This window comes from Balaenoptera physalus (genome assembly GCF_965194825.1).
Source record: "Balaenoptera physalus genome assembly, chromosome: 5".
Classification (NCBI taxonomy): domain Eukaryota; kingdom Metazoa; phylum Chordata; class Mammalia; order Artiodactyla; family Balaenopteridae; genus Balaenoptera; species Balaenoptera physalus.
The window spans coordinates 50,227,023-50,254,580 of NC_138884.1; the positions used below are offsets into that span (position 1 = coordinate 50,227,023).

Genomic DNA, 27,558 nt, shown 5'->3' on the forward strand with positions numbered 1-27,558 from the left:
AATGTTCCATCTTCAAATTGCAAAAACAACTACTGATTGACATTAGGAAAGATGGAAATTTACTAGGTGAATTTCAATAAAAGCATTGGTATATTTGATAAATGAGGTTTAAATGCTAGTAAATGATTTAGTAGTGCACCAACCAGGCACTTCCGCCATTTGCATTGACTAAGCACTGAGAGTGAACTTAAAACGAGTTGTCAATATGAAGTGAATCATTAAAATTTATGTCCACACGAAATCTGCACACAAATGTTTAAAGCAGCTTTACTTATAATTGCCAAAACTCAGAAGCAACCAAGATGTGCTAAAGTAGATGAATGGATAAATAAACTAAGGTAGACCCAGAAAATGGAATACTATTCAGTGAACTTTTAATCCATGAAAAGACATGAAGGGAACTTAAATGCATATTACTAAGTGAAAGAAGCCAATCTGAAAAGACTATATTCTGTTTGATTCCAACTATACAGTATTCTGAAAAAGGCAAACTATGGAAACAATAAAAAGATCAATGGTTGCCAGGGGTTGGGGGTAGGGAGAAGGATGAATAGGTGGAGTATATAGGATTTTTAGGGCAGTGGAAATACTCTGTATGATACCATAATAATGGATACATGTCACTTTACATTTGTCCAAACCCATAGAATGTAAAACACCAAGAGTGAACCCTAATGTAAACTATGGGCTCCGTTGATTATGATGTGTGAGTGTAGGTTCATCAGTTGTAATAAATGTACCACTCTTGTGGGGGATGTTGATACTGGGGGAGACTATGTGTGCAGGTGGGCAGGGGATATATGGGAAATCTCTGTACCTTCCTATCCATTTTGCTGTAACCTAAAACTGCTCTAAAAAAATAGTCTTAAAAAAACAAAAAAATGTTTAAAACTGAAGTGAACCAGATTTTAGAATCATCTTATGAAATATAAAATGAAGGTTTGAAAAATAATTGTACCCTGTTAGATTTCTTTCACCAAAAAAGAAAAAAAAGAAAAATCAGCTGAGTGGAAAAAGGGAGTTTTAAAACAAAATCTATTTTAAAATAATGTTTATTTCAACTTCATCTCATCTCTTAAAAGGGATGTTTTTGTTTTTAAATGGATATTATTAATTTAGCAGTCATTCACATAACAAATATATTGTTATAAGTAAATCCTTTATAAATAAATATAAATATACGTGTATACTTATAGTTCATGCCCTAAATTTTTACTTATAGTTGTGAGTCACCAAACTGAAAATTATTATACTAATAAGTTCATACTAAATACATTTGGTTGCTAAATTGCAAGTTAAAACTACCTTAAAAAAATCCTTATCAATCTATCATCACTTTTGCAAGAGTTTTATAACAGGTAAATCAGATCCTGATTTGTCATCATTTCAATTTGCCACTCAAAATGTCATAAAAGAGTAGTTACTAAGGAGCCCAGAATCTTTCCATTTTGGAAATATTCAACAAACATTTTTTTTAAATGCCACTTTTTCTAATAGGCAACTGAATTTTAAACATTGAACTTTAAAAGTCACTGGAACATTTGAGATCTCATTTATACTTCTTCAGACTGTAGGGAATTTTACTTGCTGGTTATCTGAACACATATTCCCTCACTTCTTGCTGTGAAAACATCCAAATAAAATTTTCTAAATGCTTTAGCAACAGCTAGAAAACCTCTGGTTTTCTTGGTTTCTCTACAGTTGTTGCATAATGGATTTTTTTGTGACTAGAAAAACTAGTCACAAGCAAAGATGTACATATTGTTAGGCAATGGTTAGTAAATTACTAATAAGGCTCATAAATTTATTTTTCTTTGGTAGAATGGATTTTTCCCCCTCAAGTCATGCTATTTATTTGTGTTTGTGTGTTTGTGTTGTGTATGTAGTCAACACATAGAGCATGTTCCTTCTAAAAATAGAAGTTAAATCCATCCCACTTACCAAACTATTCCCTGAGCCCCAGAGCCAATAGGCTTTAGATTCTGGTAGCGCTTGAGAACTGTGAAGGTTGAGTCTCCCACTTCCACACTGTAGAACTGGTTGTCAACTTTGCTTTTGCTCATGTTGTAATGTTTGGCAATATATGACACATCCACTTGTTTATCGAATCCCTGTGAAAAAGAACAACAAAAACTTGAGACAAGAGAAAAACCAGAATGACAATGAGATACAGAAAAGCCTGTTCTTTCAATGATTACTAATACTTTGCATCTGTAATCATTATATAAACCTGCATTTAACACAGAAAAATATATATATATTAGTCCATGTAAGATAACCTGGAGTAAAATATCTTAGAAAAAATGCAAAGAAAAATTCGTTTTCAATATTAAACCTATTTATGATAAAATATTCTTAGATCTGCATCATCTTTTCTGAAATGTTTCATTAAAACTATTTATTTATGCAGCAAACACCTACTGAACATATACTGGTCCCATAGACTATGTTAGGTACTTCAGAGGTGATCCTGATCATCTGTTATAACAGCCATATAAGGAAGAATGAAAGAATGTATCTACATCCTTTTCTCAGAAAGAACTGAGATATAAAATAATGCATAGTTTTAATTAGGCAAATTTGAATTAAATAGTGTTGACTTCATTTGCTCTCAATAATACCAAAAATGCTACTGCATTAAACATTGAAAAATTTTAGTCACTAACACTGTTCTAAAATGCCACATGACAGCTTTTTTATTTATTGCCAGCTTAGATTTTAAGTATCTCAATTGCTATATCTTTTATCAATAAGAGAAGTTCTATTAATTATATTTAACAATTGAAGAAATTGCTATTTTAAATCATGATTTATGAATATATATATAAGTATCCATTATCCATGATTATTATTTACCCATAAATGATCTTACATTGCTTTTTATGACATTAAATAGTTTGGATTCTGTAGTGAGAAGGAACCTTACAGAATACTATCTAGCCTTTTCCTTGTGGCACACACTGGCGGATGTTTACCCAATAGTCATTCGTCTCTTTCTTGCTGATTTTGTTCAGGTTTTGAGCACTCACATGCTCTGTGGGTTCCTTCTCAGTTCCAGCACTTGAAAATTGAATAGTCTAAACCAGTGGTTCTCTTTAGAGGTGACACTAACCCTTAGCAGGCATTTGGGAGACCTGTGGGCATGTTTTGGTGTGCCACAATAATAGAAGATGTGGCTTATTGACCAATGTTGGTTGTCCTGCAATGAGTGGGACATTCCCACACAATGAATAATTACATACTTACCTCTTTTGAGTATGTCAAAGCTTTAATTAATAAAAAACAAAGCAAAACTGGCTTTAATATTCTGAGCCCAGAATCTAAACTAAAGGTCTTTGTATGGTTTTAATATATACTGACCTCCAAAAATCTAATTCTCACATAATCTGAAAGAAGATTTAAACCTCCTTAAGCTCTGGACCTGTAGTTGGTAATAAAGTCATTTCCTTAGACATTTTTGGCATTTCATTTCTAATTAAAAAAATTGAAATGGGAGTACAAACTGATTTGCCTTGTACGCTCTTGGATGAGAGGCAGGCAGCATTAGTAATGAGGAGAATACAATGGGGACTTTGTGGACAAGGGTGGCAAAACCTACGAATCTAGTACAAGAACCTTAAGACCCCAGATGGGCTTGAGAGCAGAACAGTCGTGACAGGCACCAGCCTATGACTGGGAGACATACGCTAGCAACAATCCAGTACAAATGCACACAGACCTCAAAGAACAGAGTGGACTATAAATTAGGAATCTAGGTTGTTTGGATGGAGACTGAAAATTCAGGTAATTCACAAATACAATCATGAGAGGTCTGAAATCCAGGAGGCAGTCTATGAAGTACAGAACAGGAAATTAAACAGCACTATTAAGAATCAGGGCATTGTGAGCCCATTCATGGAGATTAAACAGGGTTTAGAATTTAGACAATGGCTGTGGACAATAACAGAAACAAGAACATTATAACGATCCTTTATTTCAACTACAGTATCAGGAACTGTTCTCTACACCATAGTCCATTTTTACGCTAGATTTTTTGATGTATCAGTAAACTAACCCTACTAAAGTCATTTTTTTCCCTTGGCAAGGAAAGGTAAAAAAGCAACTGGAGCTAGACTAACAGATGAATTTCATCTGTCAAGGTTAATTTGGTACAAAGTGCCCGACTTACCATTTGTCATGTTCTGACCCTTCACATCCTGTACTAGTCTAGTTTCTGACCACCCACAGAATTCTTAGCACACATTAGTCTCATCAAACCTAAGTAATCTATTTCCTTTTCCCCACATATTCTCTTCACCTCTGAAACGTCGTTATTCCAACTGCATTGCATGTATATAGTAATCATATGTAATGACCTTTATGTTCTAGACTTCCGGCACTGGAGATACAAAAAGAGAAAGTTCCCCATCTAGATGGAGGCAGTAAAATAAGCAAGTAGTTAAAATATGGAAAATATATTTTATAGCAGAATAAAGAAAAGATGCTAGGAGCAAACAGAGAGTAGCAACTAATTGCCTGCATTCATTCATTATCATTAATTCATCCAACTACTATGTATAAAACAACCATGAACGCCAAGTCATGGTATAAAATTGGTAATGTTGGAAAGAGATTTGATTTGTGTTTTCTCTGGCTGACTATATGCCCAGTCCTCCCCTCTAACTTGTTCTCAGATGTGAGTGCGCATTTGGACTACCTGGGGAGCTTGATAAAATACAAATCACTGACATAACACCTTGGAGATTTGGATTCAGGTCATCAGAATAGGTCCTGAGGGTCTGGAGATTACTAGGCAGTCCAGGTGATTCTGATTTGGGGATCTGAGGATCTGACTTTGAGAAAGGCAGCATTAGAAAATCGTTCTCACGGTGTGCTCCTTGGACCATCAGTATCAGCATCACCTGTAGACTTGTTAGAAATGAGACTGCTCACTCCTACCTCACACCTATTAAATCAGGAACTCTGGGGCCCAACACTTTGTTTTAATAAGGCTTCTAAGTATTCTGATGCATACTGAGAATCACACACTGGAGTGGAAGGACCGCCTGAAGCCTGTGAAACAAATCATACAGCTCTGCCTGAGATATTTGGAAAGTAAAACACTTATTATGAAGCAGAAATAATATTTCTGCTTCTGCATCGGGGAACACATACTTGGTGTCTTTACGTATTGCCAAATTCCATTGTTCATGGCAAACACAAACTGGAAACCAGAGTCCTAGTTAGGACAAGGATTACCCTACATCTCAGATTCAAGTATTTGAAAGACACCCGCTGCTCCAGACTCAAGAACTAATGAAGTCTTGGTACTCAAGACAGGTCACCAGCTGGCCAAGTGCTATAATGGAGTATATCATTTCATCACAGCAATTGTTCACACACCTGAGAAGTACCCTGTAATTTTTCCCAGTGCATATCTGGAGCAGGACTTTTCATGTAATGGGGAAGTTATACACAGACTTGGTGGTAGTTTGGTAAAATGGTTAAAACAATCATAGAGCTTAGACTAAGAGCAAAATTTTAGCTACAAAAGTATTCCCAGTCAAAAAGAAACAAATAAAAGCTATTCAAATGAAATACCTAATGCCCTGACACATTTTCTAAAATAAAAGCTACTCAGTGATATTTTTATCCATTTGAAAGCATATAATTTCTCACAATAAGATTAAAAATCATCATTGTAAAATCTGTGAATTCACACACACACACACACACACACACACAATTTCCTTCCTCAATTTCCATGCAGTCTTATCATGACTATAAAGTCCAAATGTAAACTTTTCTCTAAAAATGAGCCTATGAAAATATGCCATTAAGCACACTATGGAAAAATTTTATCAATGCTGAAGAGATTTTTCACCAGTTATATGTTGTAGTATATTCCTATTCAGATCACAGAACTGATGATTTGAACCCAAGACAGGAAGAATCAGAAATTCTTATTGGGAAGGCATGACTGGCCAATAGTTTAAGGCAGGGGTTCTGAAGTTTTAATATGGCTCAGAACTACCTGAGGAGCTTGTAAAACATAGATTGTTGAGTCCCTGAAAAGTTTCTGATTCAGTGGGACTAAGATAAGGCCAAGAGTCTGTATTTCTAACAAGTTCCACACTTCGAGAACCACTATTTTAGAGAACAGTAGATGTAAGAGATGTCACCATTCAAAAAAGGCTAATTGGAGAGGCAAAAACTGGAGGAAATGCAGGTCAAACCAAGTAAACAAAGGATGTGGAAGTTAAAAATAATGCCATGATGACTTTCCTTGGTATCAGCACCTCTACAAGCAGGCCCAGATGTCATTTTCCCTGGGATGTGTTTTCCTATCTCACAATTACAATAGAGTGTCCAGTCAATTTTCTCTCAATTATCTCAAGAAAATAAACATTCCATCATCTATTTATATTAAATTTATACTAAAATATTTGGGAGGAATGTATGAAACTCACAGGTATTCATAAATGCTTGTCAAAATGAAAAGTGTTTTTCCAGAGAAAAAAATTAAGATGTTGATTAAATTAATTATAAATCAGAAATGTTATATTAAAAATGAAAAACATCACAGTGTTGACTTTTGGAGATCAATACGGCTCAAAATAACTACAGGTTTAGAATAGTCTCTTCTATCATTGATTCAAATTAATTTTAAAAGTAACTAATTCCCCCACTGAATATTAATCTTATATTTAAATGACACAACGATTTATTTTATATTGACATAATAAAATTTTCTTTGAAAAAATTCAAAGCAAACTCATTTCCTCCTTGCCCCCCATCTGCCAAAAAAATTTTAAGTTAAAATCAAAGAAGACTTTATTGCTGCTGGCAGTTTGATAGGCAGAGAGGAAATTTGAATATAATCTGTTCTGTGAAAAGACAGCATATTACACAGACCTATAAGAAAGGGCTTGTGTCATGATTCCTATCATCAGTTCAGGTGCTAGCCCATAGCTATGGAGTTTGAAAAGAAAAATGTCCCACATTACTGATCTTATCCTGCAGGTGTCCAAAGCTTTGATTGCATTTTTCTCGGACTTAATAACCTGTATTTCACTCCCTTCCCATTTTCACTTGTGCATGACTGGCCTGTGTTATTGCTAGTCACTTCCTGAGCAGGAAACATTAAGGTTTGAGAATTTTTAGATGTTAAGTTTCCTTAGTTGCTCTTGAATAAAACTTTCAGTTTCAGCTGAAAAGAGCACCAAGCCTGGATTAGTTCTGCACTTAACACCTATGAAACCAAGTCATTTTATTCCTTCATTCATTTATTATTTATATTCTGTGTGGTTTCAAAAAGGATTTGTACAGCTCACCATAAAAGATATAGAAACAATAAAACCATTAAATCCAGTTTTAAGAATAAATGTCAAATAAAGCAGGCTGAGAGATGACGGTTTTACCAGAAGACTTAAGTTTTGAACATCTACTGTCTTGAGCACAAAAGTTAGTGTCATGCTTCCAGCAAGCCGAAGGAAAAACATGACAACAACAAGACCACAGTGAGTGGCAAGTTTTGATTCATTAATTTCATAAAGTATACCATACAGTAGTTCATAAGAAAGGTAAAATTTCTCTAGCACTCAACCCCAGGAAAAAATATTCAGTAGTTCTTTATATAATAACCCTGGAATCAAACAACAGGCAGTAGATATAGTATTTTTTCATCAAAGACATAGATATATGTTTCATATGACTTATATGATATCAACTCTCAACAAGACAAGGGGAGAAAGAAAGGTGAACCAGCATTAGTCACTTAGCTAGTAAAGGTGAACTTTGTATTCTGTTAAATACTATATTTAACACTAACAGCAGATGAGGAAAGTGGCATACAGAGCTGTTAATTGGCTCAAAGTCTTGGAACTATTGATTAGTGGTACCAATTAATATGAATTAAAGTTTGTCCAACTCCAAAACATGTGTTCTTCTTTTACTAAACCATTCACTAGTTCAGCTAAAATAACTTAGAACAGTGATGTGGTTTTCTTATGATAAGGTGAGCTGTAGGAATAGAGCTTGAGAGAGATGAGTGAATAACACATCCTTCTCTTTCATTTATCAATTGTCTCAGCCTGGAGTTTGAACATAACACTAAACAATTCAGGGTTGAAGTAGACAATCTTGTGTTGGTGATGGAAAGCTGGATTTTCAGAGCTGCCTAGAATTTGTTAAATGTTTATTGAGCACCTACTATATGCCAGGCACTACTGAAGATGCTATGGATGTAACACTGATCTAGCTCAACAGGATAGCCAAGATGAATTCGCTACAAAATGCATCTCCAGAAAATGAACTGGTCAATCTGTTGGATATTATTTTAGTATTGTCGTTTGGATACTGAAAAGTATCTGCCAAAAGTGGTGATTCTGCTTTTGACACAAATGATATTGAGCTCTTCAGTCTTACAGTTATGGCCAGCATGTTGAGTTGCTCTTGCCCCTCCAAGATTGTTATATAAAGTCAGCAGAAACAATGCCTGCTACTCTGTTTGTTATGGCAGAAAGGCATGTGTTCAATCCATTTAAAATCCGAATCAAATTATCTACATATTAGTTTTAAAGAGGGATATCTGAGACAATCCTTAATGACGTAAAGGATTAGATTTTGTTTTGTCCTGAGTATATTTTCCCCATTCAATTTCTTGAAGTGTTACTCTTCAAGGAGGATTACAGTGTGGAATCTACATCACTTTTATGTTAGTTGGCCCAGAGATGGTTACTCTGTGGAATCAATGGCCTATTATAAATCAGTAATGCAGTAAAAACTCTAAGGCTTAAGTTATGTTTAATCACAATTTTCAATTATGTGAAAAAGCACATAACAGTAATCAAGAGTAGAGCAGGCAGGCATGGCTTCTGCCTGCCTGTTCTTCATATATAAAGGAAGACAGCTAGTACTGTTTGAATACCTACTAAGCACCAAGCTAGTGTTAGGACCAGATGCTGTGCTAGGTGTCTAATAAATCATTTCATGTAAGACTTAGTATTATCATTTTGCACTTGAGAAATCCTAGAGTGAGGATTTCAACAAAGGGTAAAAATTCAGCTTCTATCTAAGAATCCTTACTGTGAGGCCTTGGGCAAGCTTTTTACAATCTTAGCCCTAGTGTCCTTATTTATGGAATGAGGGCAGTACATGCATATCTTGGAGAAATTGCGAGTTTTGTTCCAGATCATCACAATAAAGTGAGTCACATGAATTTTTTGGTTTCCCAGTGCATATGAAAGTTAGGCTTACACTATACTGTAGTCTGTTAAGTCTAAAAAAAAATACATACCTTAGCTTTAAAATATTTTATTGCTGAAAAATGCTAACCATAATGAGCCTCGAGCGAGTCATAATCTTTTAGCTGGTGGAAGCTCTTGCCTCAATGTTGATGCTGCTGACTGATAGGGTGGTGGTTGCTGAAGGTTGGTGAGGCTGTGGAAGTTTCTCAAGATAAGATAACAGTAAAGTTTGCCACATCGATTGACTTCCTTTTACAAATGATTTTTCTGTAGCATGCAAAGCAGTTAGATGCATTTCACCCACAGTAAAACTTCTTTCAAAGTTGGAGTCAGTCCTCTCAAACCTTGCTGCTGCCTTATCAACTAAGTTTATGTTATATTCTAAATCCTTTGTTGCCGTTTCAACAATCTTCACAGCATAATCACCAGGAGTAGTTTCCTTCTCAAGAAACTACTTTCTTTGTTCATCCATAAGAAGCAGCTCCTTATCTGTTAAAGTTTTATCATGAGAGTGTAGCAATTCAATCACATCTTCAAGCTCCACTTCTAATTCTAGTTCTCTTGCTATTTCCACCATATCTGCAGTTACTTCCTCAACTGAGGTCTTGAACCCTTCAAAGTTATCCATGAGGGTTAAAATCAACTTCTTCCAAACTCCTGTTAAATTGATATTTTGACCTCTTCCCTTGAATCACAAATTTTCTTAATGGCATCTAGAATGGGGAATCCTTTCCAGAAGGTTTTCAATCTACTTTGTTCAGATCCATCAGAGGAATCACTGTCTACGGCAGCTATGTCCTTACAAAATGTCTTAAATAATAAGACTTGAAACTGGATATTATTCCTTGATCCATGGACTGCAGAATGGATGTTGTGTTAGCAGGCATGAAAACAACATTAATTTCATCTCCATCAGAGCTCTTGGGTGACCAGGTGCATTGTCAATGAGCAGTAATATTTCAAAAGGAATCTTTTTTATGAACAGTAGGTCTCAACAGTGAGATTAAATTATTCAGTAAACCATATTGTAAACAGATGTGCTGTCATCTAGGTCTTGTTCCATCTTAGAGCACAAGTAGAGTAGATTTAGCATCATTCTTAAGGGCCCTAGAACTTTTGCAGTTGCAAATGAGCATTGGCTTCAACTTAAAGTTACCAGGTATATTAACCCCTAACAAGAGAGTCAGCCTGTCCTTTGAAGCTTTGAAGTCAGGCATTGACTTCTCCTCTATAGCTATGAAAGTCCTAAATGGCATCCTCTTCTAATAGATGGCTGTTTCATCTATGTTGACAATCTGTTGTTCAGTATCACCACCTTTATTAATTATCTTAGCTAGATCTTCTGGATAACTTGCTGCAGCTTCTACATCAGCACTTGCTGCTTCACCTTGCACTTTTATGTTAAGAAGATAGCTTCTTTTCGTAAACCTCATGAACCAACCTCTGCTAGCTTCAAACTTTTCTTCTGTAGCTTCCTCATTTCTCTCAGCCTTCATAGAATTAGAGGGAGTTAGGGCCTTTCTCTGGATTAAGTTTTGCCTTAAGGGAATGTTGTAACTGGTTTGATCTTCTATCTAGACCACTAAAACTTTCTCCATATCAGCAATAAGGATGTTTTATTTTCTTATCATTTGTGTGTTCACTGGAGTAGTGATTTTAATTTCCTTCAAGAACTTTTCCTTTGTATTCAAAACTTGGCTAACTATTTGGCACAAGAGGCCTAGCTTTTGGCCTACAGCAGCTTTCAATGCCTTCCTCACTAAGCTTAATCATTTCTAGCTTTCAATTTAAAGTGAGAGACATACAACACTTCCTTTCACTTGAATACTTAGAGGGTATTGTAAGATTATTAATTGGCCTAATTTCAATATATTTATGTCTCAGGGAATAGGGAGGGACAAGGAGAGGGAGAGAGACAGGGGAACAGCCAGTCAGTGGAGCAGTCAGAACACACAACATTTATCAATTAAGGTCCTCATTTTAAATGGGCCCAGTTCATTGTGCCCCCCAAAATAATTACAATAGTAATATCAAATATCACCAATCACAGAATATAATAACAAATATAATAATAATTTAAAAGTTTGAAATACTGTGAGAATTACCAAAATGTGACACAGAGACACAAAATGAGCAAATGCTGTTAGAAAAATGGCACTAATACAGTTGCTCAATGCAGGGTGGCCACAAAACTTCAATTTGTAAAAAAAATAGTACCTGTGAAGTACTATAAAGTGAAGCACAATACAACAAGGTATGCCTGTAATCTACTTCTTTTGTTTAGTGGGAAAGTTAAATGTGATAATCTATGTAAAGCTCTTAGCATGGTATAAGCTTACAGGAAACTCTCAACAAAGCTGTTTGCTGTTGGGTTTCCCTGGTGGCACAGTGGTTAAGAATCTGCCTAGCAATGCAGGGGACACGGGTTCAAGCCCTGATCTGGGAAGATCCCACATGCCGTGGAGCAACTAAACCTGTGCGCCACAACTACGGAGCCTGCGCTCTAGAGCCCATGAGCCAAAACTACTGAAGCCCGTGTGCCTAGAGCCCGTGATCCCCAACAAGAGAAGCCACAGCAATGAGAAGCCCACGCACCACAACAAAGAGTAGCCCCCGCTCACCGCAAATAGAGAAAGCCCACGCACAACAATGAAGACCCAATGCAGCCAAAAATAAATAAATTTATTTTTTAAAAAAGTTGTTATTATTATTACTATTACTACTACTACAGTTATCATTATTATTGAGAGGTTAGATAACATTTAAAGACATAGCTAATTAGTAGTTTTAGAATGTTTTTAACCAAAAGTTGTCCTGGGCCATAGTGCCATCCCAAGACACTATGATACTGATATAAAATCAATGTATAACCAACAGGGTTCAGAATGGTCAGGTAATAAAATACTTTTCTGTGTTTTCATTTGTGGTGAAGACAGTTGTTCTGTGGGTACCCACATGCTCTACTACATTTCCCAGCTCCCTTGCAGTTCTGTTGGGGCCAAGTCGCTGTATCTGGCCAGTGGACTACAGGAAGGATTGGCAGATATCATCTAAATGCAGAGGCATTTAAGAGGTGTGCCTCTACAATCCACCTCTTTCCACACTGTGATGCCTTAACTGGACATCACAAGATGGCAGTTCCTGAGTCACAAGATGACAGAAGACAAAATTCCTAAGTCACCAGATAGAGGAGAGTCCTTACCAACCTGTTCTAGACTTTGTATAACAGGAAATAAACTTTTGTTCTAATAAGTTACTGAGATTTGAGGTCTATCCACTATTGCAGTATGTTTTTCATTCAATAAGTTTGTTTTTTGTGGCCTTACAATGTGCCAAGCAATGTTCTAAGCACTGAGAACATAAAGCTCCTGTCCTCATGGAGCTTAATATTAAATTGTCCCTTACAGGATCAAAGTTAGAATGCTGGCTTCATTATTACAATGATCTAACTACTAAACTAATCACCTTGAATTCTATGTACACTTTTGATCTGCCTATCTGCAATTTGTCTATAATAAAGAAAAAAGGAGTATAAAATAGGCAATAATAAGGGGTATTATATAATCAAGATGGGACAAAATTTCCAGGTTAATAAATAATAGTTAATTTTTAAAAAATACTTTCTCAGGGTAGGAGCAAAAGTTTGTTTCATCATAAGGAGAATAAAAATTCATTTAAGAATCAAAATGTTTAAAGTGAGTTATCTGGATTTCACTGACTTATCTCTAAAATAAGCCTTTGTTTTTTTGGAAGGGAAAATTGAAGTTTAGCAAATGCTACATTTAAGAATATGGAACATCAGACCTTCAAGATAGTGGCAGAGTAAGACGTGGATATCACCTTCCTCCCTACGAATACATCAAAAATACATCTACATGTGGAACAACTCCTACAGAACACCTACTGAATGCTGGCAGACGATCTCAGACTTCCCAAAAGGCAAGAAAATCTCCATGTACCTGGGTAGGGCAAAAGAAAAAAGAAAAAACAGAGACAAAAGAATAGGGATGGGACCCGTACCTCTGTGTGGGAGCTGTGAAGGAGGAAAAGTTTCCATACATTAGGAAGCCCCTTCACTGGTGGAGACGGTGGGTGTGTCGGGGGGGAAGTTTTGGAGCCATGGAGGAGAGCGCAGCAACAGGGGTGCAGAGGGCAAAGCAGAGAGATTCCTGCACAGAGGATTGGTGGCGACCAGCACTCACCAGCCTGAGATGCTTGTCTGCTCACCCACCAGGGCAGGTTGGGGCCTGAGAGCTGAGGCTTGGGCTTTGGAGGTCAGACCCCAGGGAGAGGACTAGGATTGTCTGTATGAAGACAGACTGAAGGGGGCTAGTGCACCTCAGCTAGCCAGGAAAGAGTCCAGGAAAAAGTCTGGACCTGCCAGAGAGGCAAGAGACCTTTGTTTTGGGGTGTGTGAAGAGAGGGGATTCCTTCCCAGTGTGCCCACAGAAAGCAGAGCACTGCCTAAGCAAGCTCCAGAGACAGGCATGAGCCGCAGCTATCAGTTCAGACCCCAGAGAGGGGCATGAACTGCTAATGCTGTGGCCGCTGCCACCAAGAATCTTGTGTGCAAGAGCAGGTCACTATCCACACCACCCCGGGAGCGTGTGCAGCACAACACTGCCAGGGCCCCAAGATCCAGGGACAACTTCCCTGAGAGAACACACGGCGCACCTCAGGCCATTGCAATGTCATGCCGGCCTCTGCCGCCACAGCTCACCCCGCATTCCAATTATGACTATCATACTCCTCCCTCCCCCTAGCCTCAGTGAGCAAGAGAGCCCTAAATAGCCGCTGCTTTAACCCCCTCCTGTATGGGCAGGGAACAGACGCATGAGGGAGACCTACTTGCAGAGGTGGGGCCAAAACCAAAGCTGAACCCCAGGAGCTGTGCGAACAAAGAAGAGAAAGGGATATTTCTCCCAGTAGCCTCAGGAGCAGCAGATTAAATCCCCACAGTCAACTTGATAAACCCTGAATCTGAAGAATACCTGAATAAACAATGAATGTTCCCAAAATTGAGGCAGTGGACTTTGGGAGTAACTGTAGACTTGGGGATTGCCTTCTGCATCTAATTTGTTTCTGGTTTTATTTTTATCTTAGTATACTATTTAGTGTTTATTATCATTGGTGGATTTGCTTATAGGTTTTGTTGCACTCTTCCTTTTTTTTTAATATACATATTTTTTCCTTTTCCTCTTTTTGTGAGTGTGTATGTGTATGCTTCTTTGTGTGATTTTGTCTGTACAGGTTTGCTTTTACCATTTGTACTAGGGTTCTGTCTGTTTGTTTTTTGTTTTTGTTTTTCTGTTTTTCTCTCTTCCTTTTCTTCTGAGCTGTGTGGCTGGCAAGGTCTTGGTGCTCCAACCAGGGGTCAGGCCTGAGCCTTCATGGTGGGAAGACCAAGTCCAGGACATTGGACCACAAGAAACTTCCCGGCCCCACATAATATCAACTGGCAAGAGCTCTCCCAGAGATCTTTGTCTCAACACTAAGACCCAGCTCCATCCAATGGCCAGCAAGCTCCAGTGTTGGACACCCAATGTCAAATAACTAGTAAGACAGGAACACAACCCCACCCATTAGCAGAGAGGCTGCCTAAAGTCATACTAAGTTCATAGACACTGCAAAACACGCCACCAGATGCAGCCCTGTCCACCAGAAGGACAAGATACACGCCACCCACCAGAACACAGGCACCAGTCCCCTCCACCAGGAAGCCTACATAACACACTGAACCAACATCACCCACTGGGGGCAGACACCAAATACAATGGGAATGACGAACCTGCAGCCTGTGAAAAGGAACCCTCAAACACAGTAAGTTAAACAGAATGAGAAAACAGAGAAATATGTATGAGATGAGGAGCAAGGTAAAAACCCGCCAGACCAAACAAATGAAGAGGAAATAAGCAGTCTACCTGAAAAAGAATTCAGAGTAATGATAGTAAAGATGATCCAAAATCTCAGAAATAGAATGGAGAAAATACAAGATTTAACAAGAAAATTCTAGATTTAACAAGAATCTAGAAGAACTAAAGAGCAAACAAACAATGATGAAAAACAATAAATGAAATTAAAAATACTCTAGAAGGAATCAATAGCAGACTAACTGAGGCAGAAGAAAGGATAAGTGACCTGGAAGATAAAATAGTGGAAATAACTGCCGCAGAGCAGAATAAAGAAAAAAGAATGAAAAGAATTGAGGACAGTCTCAGAGACCTCTGGGACAACATTAAACACACCAATGTTTGAATTATAGGGGTCCCAGAAGAAGAAGAGAAAAAGAAAGTGTCTGAGAAAATACTTGAAGAAATTATAGTTGAAAACTTCCCTAACATGGGAAAGGAAACAGTCAATCAGGTCCAGGAAGCTCAGAGAGTCCCATACAGGATAAATTCAAGGAGGAACATGCCAAGACACATATTAATCAAACTATCAGAAATTAAATACAAAGAACAAATATTAAAAGCAGCAAGGGAATAGCAACAAATAACATACAAGGGGATCCCCATAAGGTTAACAGCTGATCTTTCAGCAGAAACTCTACAAGCCAGAAGGGAGTGCTAGGACATATTTAAAGTGATGAAAGGGAAGAACCTACAACCAAGATTACTCTACCCAGCAAGGATCTCATTCAGATTCTATGGAGAAATTAAAACCTTTACAAACAAACAAAAGTTAAGAGAATACAGCACCACCAAACCAGCTTTACAACAAATCTTAAAGGTATTTCTCTAGGCAGGAAACACAAGAGAAGGAAAAGACCTACAATAACAAACCCAAAACAATTAAGAAAATGGGAATAAGATCATACATATCGATAATTACCTTAAATGTAAATGTATTAAATGCTCCAACCAAAAGACATAGAAGGGCTGAATGGATACAAAAACAAGACCCATGTGTACGCTGTCTACAAGAGACCCACTTCAGACCTAGGGACACATATAGACTGAAAGTGAGGGGATGGGAAAAGATATTCCATGCAAATGGAAATCAAAAGAAAGCTGGAGTAGCAATTCTCAAATCAGATAAAATGGACTTTAAAATAAAGATTATTACATGAGACAAAGAAGGACACTACATAAAGATCAAGGGATCAATCCAAGAAGAAGATATAACAATTGTAAATATTTATACACCCAACATAGGAGCACCTCAGTACACAACGCAAATGCTAACAGCCACAAAAGGGGAAATCGACAGTAACACAATCATAGTATAGGACTTTAACACCCCACTTTCACCAATGGACAGATCATCCAAAATGAAAATAAATAAGGAAACACAAGCTTTAAAAGACACATTAGAACAGATAGACTTAATTGATAGTTATAGGACATTCCATCCAAAAACAACAGAATACACTTTCTTCTCAGGTGCTCATGGAACACTCTCCAGGGTAGATCATATCTTGGGTCACAAATCAAGCCTTGGTAAATTTAAGAAAATTGAAATCATATGAAGTATCTTTTCTGACCACAAAGCTATGAGACTAGATATCAATTACAGGAAAAAATCTGTAAAAAACATGGAGGCTAAACAATACGCTACTAAATAACCAAGAGATCACTGAAGAAATCAAAGAGGAAATCAAAATATGCCTAGAAACAAATGACAATGAAACCACGGCAACTCTAAACCTATGCGATTCAGTAAAAGCAGTTCTAAGAGGGAAGTTTAGAGCAATACAATCTTACCGCAAGAAACAAGAAAAATCTCAAATAAACAACCTAACTTTCCACCTAAAACAATTAGAGAAAGAAGAACAAAAAAACCCCAAAGTTAGCAGAAGGAAAGAAATCATAAAAATCAGATCAGAAATAAATGAAAAAGATATAAAGGAAACAATAATAAAGATCAATAAAACTAAAAGCTGGTTCATTGAGAAGATAAACAAAATTGATCAACCATTAGCAAGACTCATCAAGAAAAAAAGGGAGAAGACTCAAATCAATAGAATTAGAAATGAAAAAGGAGAAGTAACAACTGACACTGCAGAAATACAAAGGATCATGAGAGATTACTACATGAAACTATATGTCAATAAAATGGACAACCTGAAAGAAATGGACAATTTCTTAGAAATGCACAACTTTCTGAGACTGAACCAGGAAGAAATAAAAAATATAAACAGGCCAATCACAAGCACTGAAATTGAAACTGAGATTAAAACCTTCCAACAAAAAAAAGCCACGGACCAGATGGCTTCACAGGCGAATTCTATCAAACATTTAGAGAAGAGCTAACACCTATCCTTCTCAAACTCTTACAAAATATAGCAGAGGGAAGAACACTCTAAATTCATTCTACGAGGCCACTGTCACCCTGATACCAAAACCAGACAAAGATGTCACAAAGAAAGAAAACTACAGGCCAATATCACTGATGAACATAGATACAAAAATCCTCAACAAAATACTAGCAAACAGAATCCAACAGCACATTAAAAGGATCATACACCATGATCAAGTGGGGTTTACCCCAGGAATGCAAGGATTCTTCAATATACGCAAATCAATCAATGTGATACACCATATTAACAAATTGAAGAATAAAAACCATATGATCATCTCAATAGATGCAGAAAAAGCTTTTGACAAAATTCAACACCCATTTATGATAAAAACCCTCCAGAAAGTAGGCACAGAGGGAACTTACCTCAACATAATAAAGGCCATATATGACAAACCCACAGCCAACATTGTCCCAATGATGAAAACCTGAAACCATTTCCACTAAGATCAGGAACAAGACAAGGTTGCCCACTCTCACCACTATTATTCAACATTGTTTTGCAAGTTTTAGCCACAGCAATCAGAGAAGAAAAATAAATAAAAGGAATCCAAATCGGAAAAGAAGAAGTAAAACCGTCACTGTTTGCAGATGACATGATACTATATAGACAGAATCCTAAAGATGCCACCAGAAAACTACTAGAGCTAATCAATGAATTTGGTAAAGTAGCAGGATACAAAATTAATGCACAGAAATCTCTTGCATTCCTATACACGAATGATGAAATATCTGAAAGTGAAATTAAGGAAACACTCCCATTTACCATTGCAACAAAAAGAATAAAATACCTAGGAATAAACCTACCTAGGGAAACAAAGACCTGTATGCAGAAAACTGTAAGACACTGATGAAAGAAATTAAAGATGATACAAACAGATGGAGAGATATACCATGATCTTGGATTGGAAGAATCAACATTGTGAAAATGACTCTACTACTCAAAGCAATCTACAGATTCAATGCAATCTCTATCAAACTACCATTGACGTTTTTCACAGAACTAGAAGAAAAAAGTTCACAATTTGTATGGAAACACAAAAGACCCCAAATAGCCAAAGCGATCTTGAGAAAGGAAAACGGAGCTGGAGGAATCAGGCTCCCAGACTTCAGACTATACTACAAAGTGACAGTAATCAAGACAGTATGGCACTGGCACAAAAACAGAAGTATAGATCAATGGAACAGCATAGAAATCCCAGAGATAAACCCATGCGCATACAGTCACCTTATCTTTGATAAAAGAGGCAAGAATATATAATGGAGAAAAGACAGCCTCTTCAATAAGCGGTGCTGGGAAAACTGGACAGGCACATGTAAAAGAATGAAATTAGAACACTCCCTAACTCCATAGACAAAAATAAACTCAAAATGGATTAAAGACCTAAATGTAAGGCCAGACACTATAAAATTCTTTGAGGAAAACATAGGCAAACACTCTATGACATAAATCACAGCAGGATCCTTTTTGACCCACCTCTTAAGAAATGGAAATAAAAACAAAAATAAACAAATGGGACCTAATGAAACTTAAAAGCTTTTGCACAGCAAAGGAAACCATAAACAAAACGAAAAGACAGCCCTCAGAATGGGAGAAAATATTTGCAAATGAAGCAACCGACATAGGATTAATCTCCAAAATTTACAAGCAGTTCATGCAGCTCAATATCAAAAAAACAAACAACCCAATCCAAAAATGGGTGGAAGACCTCAATAGACATTTTTCCAAAGAAGATATACAGATTGCCTACAAACACATGAAAAGATGCTCAGCATCACTAATCATTAGAGAAATGCAAATCAAAACCACAATGTGGTATCACCTCACACCACTCTGAATGGCCATCATGAAAAAATCTAGAAACAATAAATGCTGGAGAGGGTGTGGAGAAAAGGGAACCCTCTTGCATTGTTGGTGGGAATGTAAATTGGTACAGCCACTATGGAGAACAGTATGGAGGTTCCGTAAAAAACTAAAAATATAACTACCATATGACCCAGCGATCCCACTACTGGGCATATACCTTGAGAAAACCATAATTCAAAAAGCGTCATGTACCCCAATGTTCATTGCAGCAGTATTTACAATAGCCAGAACACGGAAACAACCTAAGTGTCCATTGACAGATGAATGGATAAAGAAGATGTGGCACATATATACAATGGAATATTATTTGGCCATAAAAAGAAATGAAATTGAGTTATTTGTAGTGAGGGGGATGGACTTGGAGTCTATCATACAGAGTGAAGTAAGTCAGAAAGATAAAAACAAATACCGTATGCTAACACATATATATGGAATCTAAAAAAAAAAAAAAAAGGTTCTGATGAACCTAGGGGCAGGGCAGGAATAAAGACACAGAGGTAGAGGGTAGAGGATGGAATTGTGGACATGCGGAGGGGTTAGGGTAAGTTAGGACAAAGTTAAAGAGTAGCATTGACATATATACGCTACCAAATGTAAAATAGATACCTAGTGGGAAGCAGCTGCATAGCACAGGGAGATCAGCTCGGTGCTTTGTGACCACCTGGAGGAGTGGGATGGGAGGGTGGGAGGGAGGTGCAAAAGGGAGGAGATATGGGGATATATGTATACATATAGCTGATTCACTTTGTTATACAGCAGAAACTAACACAACATTGTAAAGCAATTATACACCAGTAAAGATGTTAAAAAAAATAAATAAATCTCTGAATCAAAGAGGAACTAAAATATACATTATTTTAAAAAAAAAATGGAACATTAAAGTCCTATTTTCATTTATACAATAAAGAATATTATTCTTAAATCCTGTATGATATTATTATCGTTCTCTCATTGCACAATTATAAAAAGATCTAATTTATGCCTAATTTTAGTAATTACACATTCCCCAACGTCTTGGTTTTCTTCTTCTTAAATATGCATTTTGTAACTACCTTGACTTTTTTTAGAACGAGTTAGAGATGTGTGGAGTAAACAGCCAGATAAATATTCACCTTTAGAGAGGTGAATAATAGAAGAGTTGAACGACACATTCCTGATTAGTACTGGTTTTAGAACTCAGAACAAAAGTGGACATTATTTTTCTTAACCTACTGAAAAATTCAGCCTTTGCTTCTCACACACCACAACCTCAGAAAATGCCTGTGCAGAAAAGCAAAATCATCACTTAATATATTTTCTAAAGTCTTAACTTCCAAAGGGCAATAAATTAAAATAGTGTATTTAAGGAATTAGTTGATTTCTTAGGAACTCTTATATAGATTAAAATGAAATCCACAATTTGGTGCTTTTCTGACAGAGCATTATTAACTATACACTGAAAAACCACAGATAAGTCTGGGATACTTTACAGCATAACAATTTTGACAGATATAAGCAATAACTTCATTTAAACTGATTACTACCTCAACCATAATTAAACTCATAATATTAAGCTACATTTACATTCAGGTCAAGATCATTCAACAAGAAGTCAAGTCCGAACTTTATGTGTTTCAAGCAAACCAAACACATACTCACACAAACTAATACAGAGAAGTTCATCATTACAGAACCGAATCTTAAGTAGGACCTGTACATTTTTTGTTAGATAAGCTTTAGTAACATAACTGAATCTATTTATTAACTGGAATAACTTAATCAATCTTAAGAAAAAAACTGCCCAAGGTATAAGACACAAATGTAACACTAAATTTACTCTTTTGAAATTTGCTGAAGAGTTAAGTTTTTATTTATTTAGAACAGCCATCATCTGTGTCTAGGAAAATTATTACATATACACATATAGTGCTTTTGTTATCCAGACATTAGAGTAGCAAAATTTAGTTAACTAGTCAACTCATCTAGTAATATTTTATATCTATTATAAGAAAAGCATTGCTTTAACTAGAAAAAATTCAACATGCTCAGTCTTGGCTATCATATCTAACAAGGTGCTATACCAAAAAACATTAAGACCTCAAAAGACACTGAAGAACAATTATGTTAGTAAGAACTCTACAAAGACACTACTATTTCTGTCATGTCCCCAGTAATATTTTAGACCTTATATATCACAACTGTCCTTTGGAATATATATAAAAGTCTTCTTTTTTTCCTACTGGTGACCAATAGAATCTTAAGCTTCTTTGCATTTAATCATAGTATTTTTTTCTTAGTTATAGTTAGTTGCTACTCACTTCAGTCAAAACACTGTATAACTGACAGAAGATTTCAAAAAGTTCATAATGGGACTAGAGAAAGACCTTCTAGTATAATGGCTGAGATTTCCAATCCCAGAATAAAACATAATTGAATTCTGTCTTGGTAATTAATGGCACTCTAAAGATTAAATGAAATAAAATCTTAATGAAGTCATCATACATAGTAAGCATTTGGTAAGTATTGGGGTGTTTTCTTTTCTCACTCGCTATTGTTTAGCCCATAGTTACCACTGAGGTTTTTAACTCAAAGCGGAATAGGTTTTTGTTATGTTTATAAGCCTAGCCACTCTCTACTTTGCTTTAGACTAGACAGTGTGCTCTTTGAGGAGAGTAACCATACTCACCCTGTGTCCCTAATTTCTACAAGTTACAGATACATATTATAGGCACTGAGTAAAGATGTGTTGAATAAATGAATGATGGAACCAATTAATAATCAGTCGATGTGTAGATATCTCCTTGCATAGACAATGTAAGAAGGCATGAAGAGTTTCTGTGTCTTAACAAAAAGAAGCCCACTGAACTCAGTCCCTTTATTTCTAGTGTTACTTAGACTCATAATTGTTGATTCACTGATTTGAACCTTCTATCTCTCAGGCTTTCTGAAAATCAAGAAATCATTTTAAATGATTCATAACCAACTCATGCATCAGTAAACATTTAGAGAGGACAATAAGTTAATAACTTTTTAGATAAATGTTAGACTAACACTGATTTATGATTAGCAAATTAACCAAAATGCAATTAAATATATTAATATACACTTACAAGATGGTAAGATGTTGAGAAGTTGACTTGATTTTGAAAGGCAAGCAAATTTCCACTAAGGACACAGTGTTTTTCTGAGTTTTTATTTACCCTCTTTTACCCAAAAGCATTTATTGAACATTTACTGAATTAAGATAGAATTCCAGGCTTGGAAGACAAGGATGAAGATGCCCTGGCCCTGTCCCAGAGACAGTCACCATTGAGTGGGGAAAACACAAACCCGTACAACCAATGGTAACACAAATCAGGATGTGGTAAATGCTGTAGACACCAGTGGGTGTGCATTAGGTTTCCCAACACACATTATCTCTCTGTGTATATATTTCTTATATTTCATGTGTATAAAGCCCTGTACTATTCAGTACAGCAGAGTTCCAAAAATAGCACTTTTCACAGATATTTTTAAAAATTCATAGAGTGAAATTTAATAGTTCTGCCCTTCTTTATTTAATTGAGAAAAGCAGGCTAAGAAGGCTTACCTATTTCTCAGGAGGATCAAGAGCTTTTGCACTTTCAATTCCCTGTCAGTCTATATTTTTGTAAAGGATTCATACAAGTGCAAACTAAAGATTATTTTTTCATTGTCTAAGACAAATTTCTCTCCAGAATATTACAAGAAACCTCTTGCCTGCAAAAGCTGCTTGATGTTTTTTAAAGAAAAAAGCAACAAAATTAATGGGAGTACCTCAATGAATCCCATGTTCTTCAAATAATTCAACTAAGAAAAAAAGGTTAATACTACTACAGATAATGTACATATTTACTGTTGATAAATAACTACCCAGGCAATTTTATTTTCTATATTTTCTGTGATTTCTTACTGGAACAGTGAAAAACTTATAAATATGATATAATTTTTTAAAGCCAAAGATTAAGACTCAAGAGACCTGAATTCTGGATACACTTGATCACTAATTGTTGACAAGTTACTTAAAGGTCTTTGAGTATTGTCTGTGTGGCAAGAAGTTGGGAGCAACCTAACCCTGCTGGAGATGGTGTTAAACACCACTGCATACCAAGGATCCATGAGATATCTCATGAAATGAGAAGCTTCCAAAGCACATAGTTTGAAAGTAAACCCAAGTAGATAATTCTGCCTCTAAAAATAAATACAGTATTTTCTTTAAATTACTAGAATACTAAATGAGGCTCAGAGCCACAGGAAAGAAAAACATAAACATTAACATCAAATAAAAATTCTACCCGGAAAGTAAATAAAGCACTCTGAGTCACAACTAGAAATTTTCTGCTTGCTATGATATTTTTAAGTTATAGAATATGCATGTATATTTTCTAGATATCAAAAGCTCATAGCAAGCAAAAAAAATCAGAGTCATTAAGAAAGTTCATGCTTCACTTCTCTTTATTCCTTTGCTTTAAAAGAACTCTTCCTAGAAATAGACATTCTGCATCTGTACCCAAATTTTGAGAGCTGATCTAAAAATAACTTCAACCTACATAAAAACTCTTTGGATTAAAAGTAATAGCTGAAGTTTTAAGACTTTTTTATTGATAATTTTTGAAATTCAGACTTGATCTTGAAATATGTAAAAAATAAACTTTTTGTTTGTTTGTGGTTTGTTTCTTAAGTAAGTACTAATGCCCATGGTAAACGGCTAGGATCATGGACATTAAGGAAATGGCTCACAGTCATACAGCTTGCAAACCGTAGGCGCAGATATTTTAACCAGAAATTCAGGTCTGCTCATTTTTCACCAGAACACTATCACAGTTGCAACTGATTGCATTAACCCAACATATATCATTCATTCATTAAGCAAATATTTGGTGCGAGCCCACACTATGCCAGATACTATTCTTAGTGCTACAGTACAGCAGTGTGCAAAAGAGACAAAATCCCAACCATGTGCTGCGAATTGTTCAACAACTGGCTGGGGGTGAGAGAGAGGAGAGAACTTATCTGCAGCAATGGTTTATTTACACAATGTACATATTCCTATCATGACAAAGTTCAATCTACCAACTTGACATCATTGAACTTAAAGCTGAGAAGGGATGTGCACAATCAACTCTTGTGACCCTATGTGAGCTCACAGCACACCACTGAAAAAAAATCCCTGCCCAACTGAAAAATGCATTCTAGCGGAGTGAGAGAAACAACATGCTAGTTACATATATAGTGTATCAGATACCAAAAAGTGTTATGGAGGGAAAAAAATAGAAAGACTGGGAAGTTGGGTAGGCGGTGTGGGGTGGGCAGTGTAGATTAGGAAGGGGCAATTTTAAATAGGATAAGCAGGAAAGACTCCCTTAAAAATGACATTTGAGCCAAGTCCTGAAGGTGGTGAAGGCGTGAGCCAAGTGGATAATAAAGGAAGAGCATTTGAAGGAGGGGTGTCTAGGTGGGTACATGGCAAAGGCTTGTGTATTTATTTTAAGAATTTTTACCATAAGTGAGATGGGAAGACATTTCACTTGACTGGAAGGTTTTTTTGTTTTGCTTTTTTTTTGTTTTTAACCGAGGAGTGACATGATCTCACTTACATTTTTCAAATATCACTCTTGCTGATGTTTTGAGAGTAAACCATTTGGGGGTGAGCAAAAGTGGAAACTCTTTCAATAATCCAGGTTTGGATCAGAATGGTGGTGGAGAAAACGGTGAGAAGTAGTGAGATTCCAGATATATTTTTAAAGTAGAGCCAACAGAATTTGCTGACAGATTGGATGCAAATTATTGCCCAAAAGATGATTCTGAAGATTTTGCTCTAAGCAACTGGAAAGATGGATTTAGCATTTACTGAATTAGAGCAGAGCAATTTTGGAGGAAAGATCAAGGGTTTGGTTTGGTATATGTATCATTTGCTATGCCTATTAGCCATCTGAGCTGAGATGTAGAACAAGCAATTGGGTTTATGAGTCTGGTTTCAGGGAGAGGTTTGTGTTGGAGATATAACTGGGGAGTATTCAAGATACTGATAATATTTAAAACACTAGGACTCAATGGGATCATAAGAAGAGTGAATGTAAATTTATTTAAGATTTAGTTAGCTATTTAACAAAAATATATTCCAGCACTGTACTCAGTGTTATGCAAATATTAACTCACTTAATTCTCATAAACCTAGAAGGTAGGTACTATTACTTTTTTCCCTTTTTACAAATAAACTGAAGCACAGCAAGGATAACTAACTTGCCCAAGCTCACAAGTAAATGGCTAATAAGTGGCAGATTTGGAATTTCTAAACTAAGCTGTCCAGATCCAGAGTTCTAGTTAGAGAAGAGAAGTTATCTGAAAGTCTGAGGCTTTTGGCACTGCAAGAATTTACAGGTCAGGGAGATGAAACAGACAAGAAATCCCATGCATAGCACGTAACACATTTTACTTTTCCATAGAAATTCTAACTATGTTCAGGGAGAATAGATTTACCAATGTTTTATTTCCCTTTGTATTTTTATATATTTTCTATAATCAGTACATATTACTTCTAGAATCAGAAAATATTGTATTAAAATAATAGAAGCTACAGAGTTATTCTTTAAACCTTGTTTCAAGGGATGCATGTCATTCTCTGTTTACAGCCCATCTTGATGAGAACATGCAATGAAATTCATTACAGAAAAAACAGAAGTGCTCTCTGCTTGGGGTATGAATAGAGTTACCATGAAATTTACTGGCCAAATAAAAATTCCTGAGAGTAAAAATGAACACTATTAATTATGCCATGACAACAGGCTTAAGTTAGAACTACCTAAACATACTTAGAGTAGGTTACAGGTACCCCAGCTGGGCTCTTTCTTAAGAATATCTCTTGTATGAACACAGGAGTGCAGACTCTTATCTGGTCCATGCACAACACCTTCTCACTAGTGCTCATTGTAGGTTAGAGATACCTTTATTAGTCATTATTGTTGTTTTATCTTTGTTATCAACTACTGGTTAGAACTGAACATCAGAAAACAAACGGAGCACTACCTACATATTATTATATTTCAGTACTAGAGATACTCTACTTGGGGCTCATCAGTTCTTGGATGAAAAATAATATCATAGACTTTAGCTTGTTTGATGCATAAAACCACATTTTAAGGATTTGAAAAAGACATATTAATGATGTTAAATCTAGTAAGAAATCACTTTATACAGTGATCAAGTACTATATTTATAAACATTAAAAAGAATTCTCTTAATTCCTATTCTAACATAAATGAACTGGGGGAAAAAAACAGTATCTAGGTACCAGCTTCTACTTCCTAAGCTACCTTTAACGTTACATAAACATTCACTTTAGTGTGGAACATTTGCAAGATGCGTTGGCAAAATGGAAATACAAGTGAATATACTGTACCTTGTTTTACCTGTAAGGAACACACACCTGACAAAAGGCAATTTTCACATCCAAGGTTGGTTCACTGCAGTAGTACAATAAATGGAGGCTCATAAATACCTATAGAAAAAAATGGGGGCATGAATTTCCAAATCACCTAATTATTCATTATTGAATAGTATAAACTTTAGTATAATTTGAATTATACACAAGGTTTCATGCACTGCATATACTCAGCATAATCCTTGTCCAGACCAGTACTAGGTACTTTTCACAAATTGTAAATATTAAATAATAAAATAAGGTGAAAAAATGTCCTATCTTCTATAATGATCAATGTCATCACAATCATAAAGACCAGATATAAGAAACTGGATATACCTAATACGTTAAAGTTAAATATATCCTATTATAGAGCACTTTCAGTTCTAGGCATCTAATTTTTAAAAATTCTCAAATACATGCTTAAGAGGATATATATAATAAGAATATTTGTTGTAGAATAAAGGGACTATTAAATAAAATTTAATTTATAATAAAATTACAGACAGGACTTGGAATAATTGCATCAAAGCTTAGGGTGTCAGCATGGAAAATATTTCAAACATGATGTTGAGTGGAGAAAAAAAGCAGCTTTCAAAGAAGTATGAATATCATTGTATTATTAATGTAAAAATTTAAAGTACACAAAATAATATGCATTGCTTTGTTATCTAACCATGTAACCATAGATTAAAGAAAATAGGACACTATATTAACATGTATTTAATCTTGGTGGTAAGTACAAAGAC

General features: G+C 35.9%; 1 protein-coding gene across 5 annotated transcripts in view; it reads right to left on the reverse strand.

Moving 5' to 3' along the window:
• MAPK10 (mitogen-activated protein kinase 10) overlaps positions 1–27,558 on the reverse strand; it is a 340,034-nt gene that overhangs the window by 132,706 nt on the left and 179,770 nt on the right. For 3 of the 5 annotated variants that reach the window (XM_082463254.1, XM_082463253.1, XM_082463257.1), the window contains exons 3-4: positions 26,816–26,887; positions 1,942–2,111 (exon numbers count right to left, since the gene is read on the reverse strand). In XM_082463254.1, the coding sequence (XP_082319380.1) occupies positions 1,942–2,111; positions 26,816–26,881 (236 nt within the window). In that variant the 5' untranslated portion in view covers positions 26,882–26,887. Of the gene's footprint in view, positions 1–1,941; positions 2,112–26,788; positions 26,888–27,558 lie in introns of all 5 variants that reach the window. The other 2 variants (XM_082463255.1, XM_082463256.1) reach the window with 2 other exon arrangements.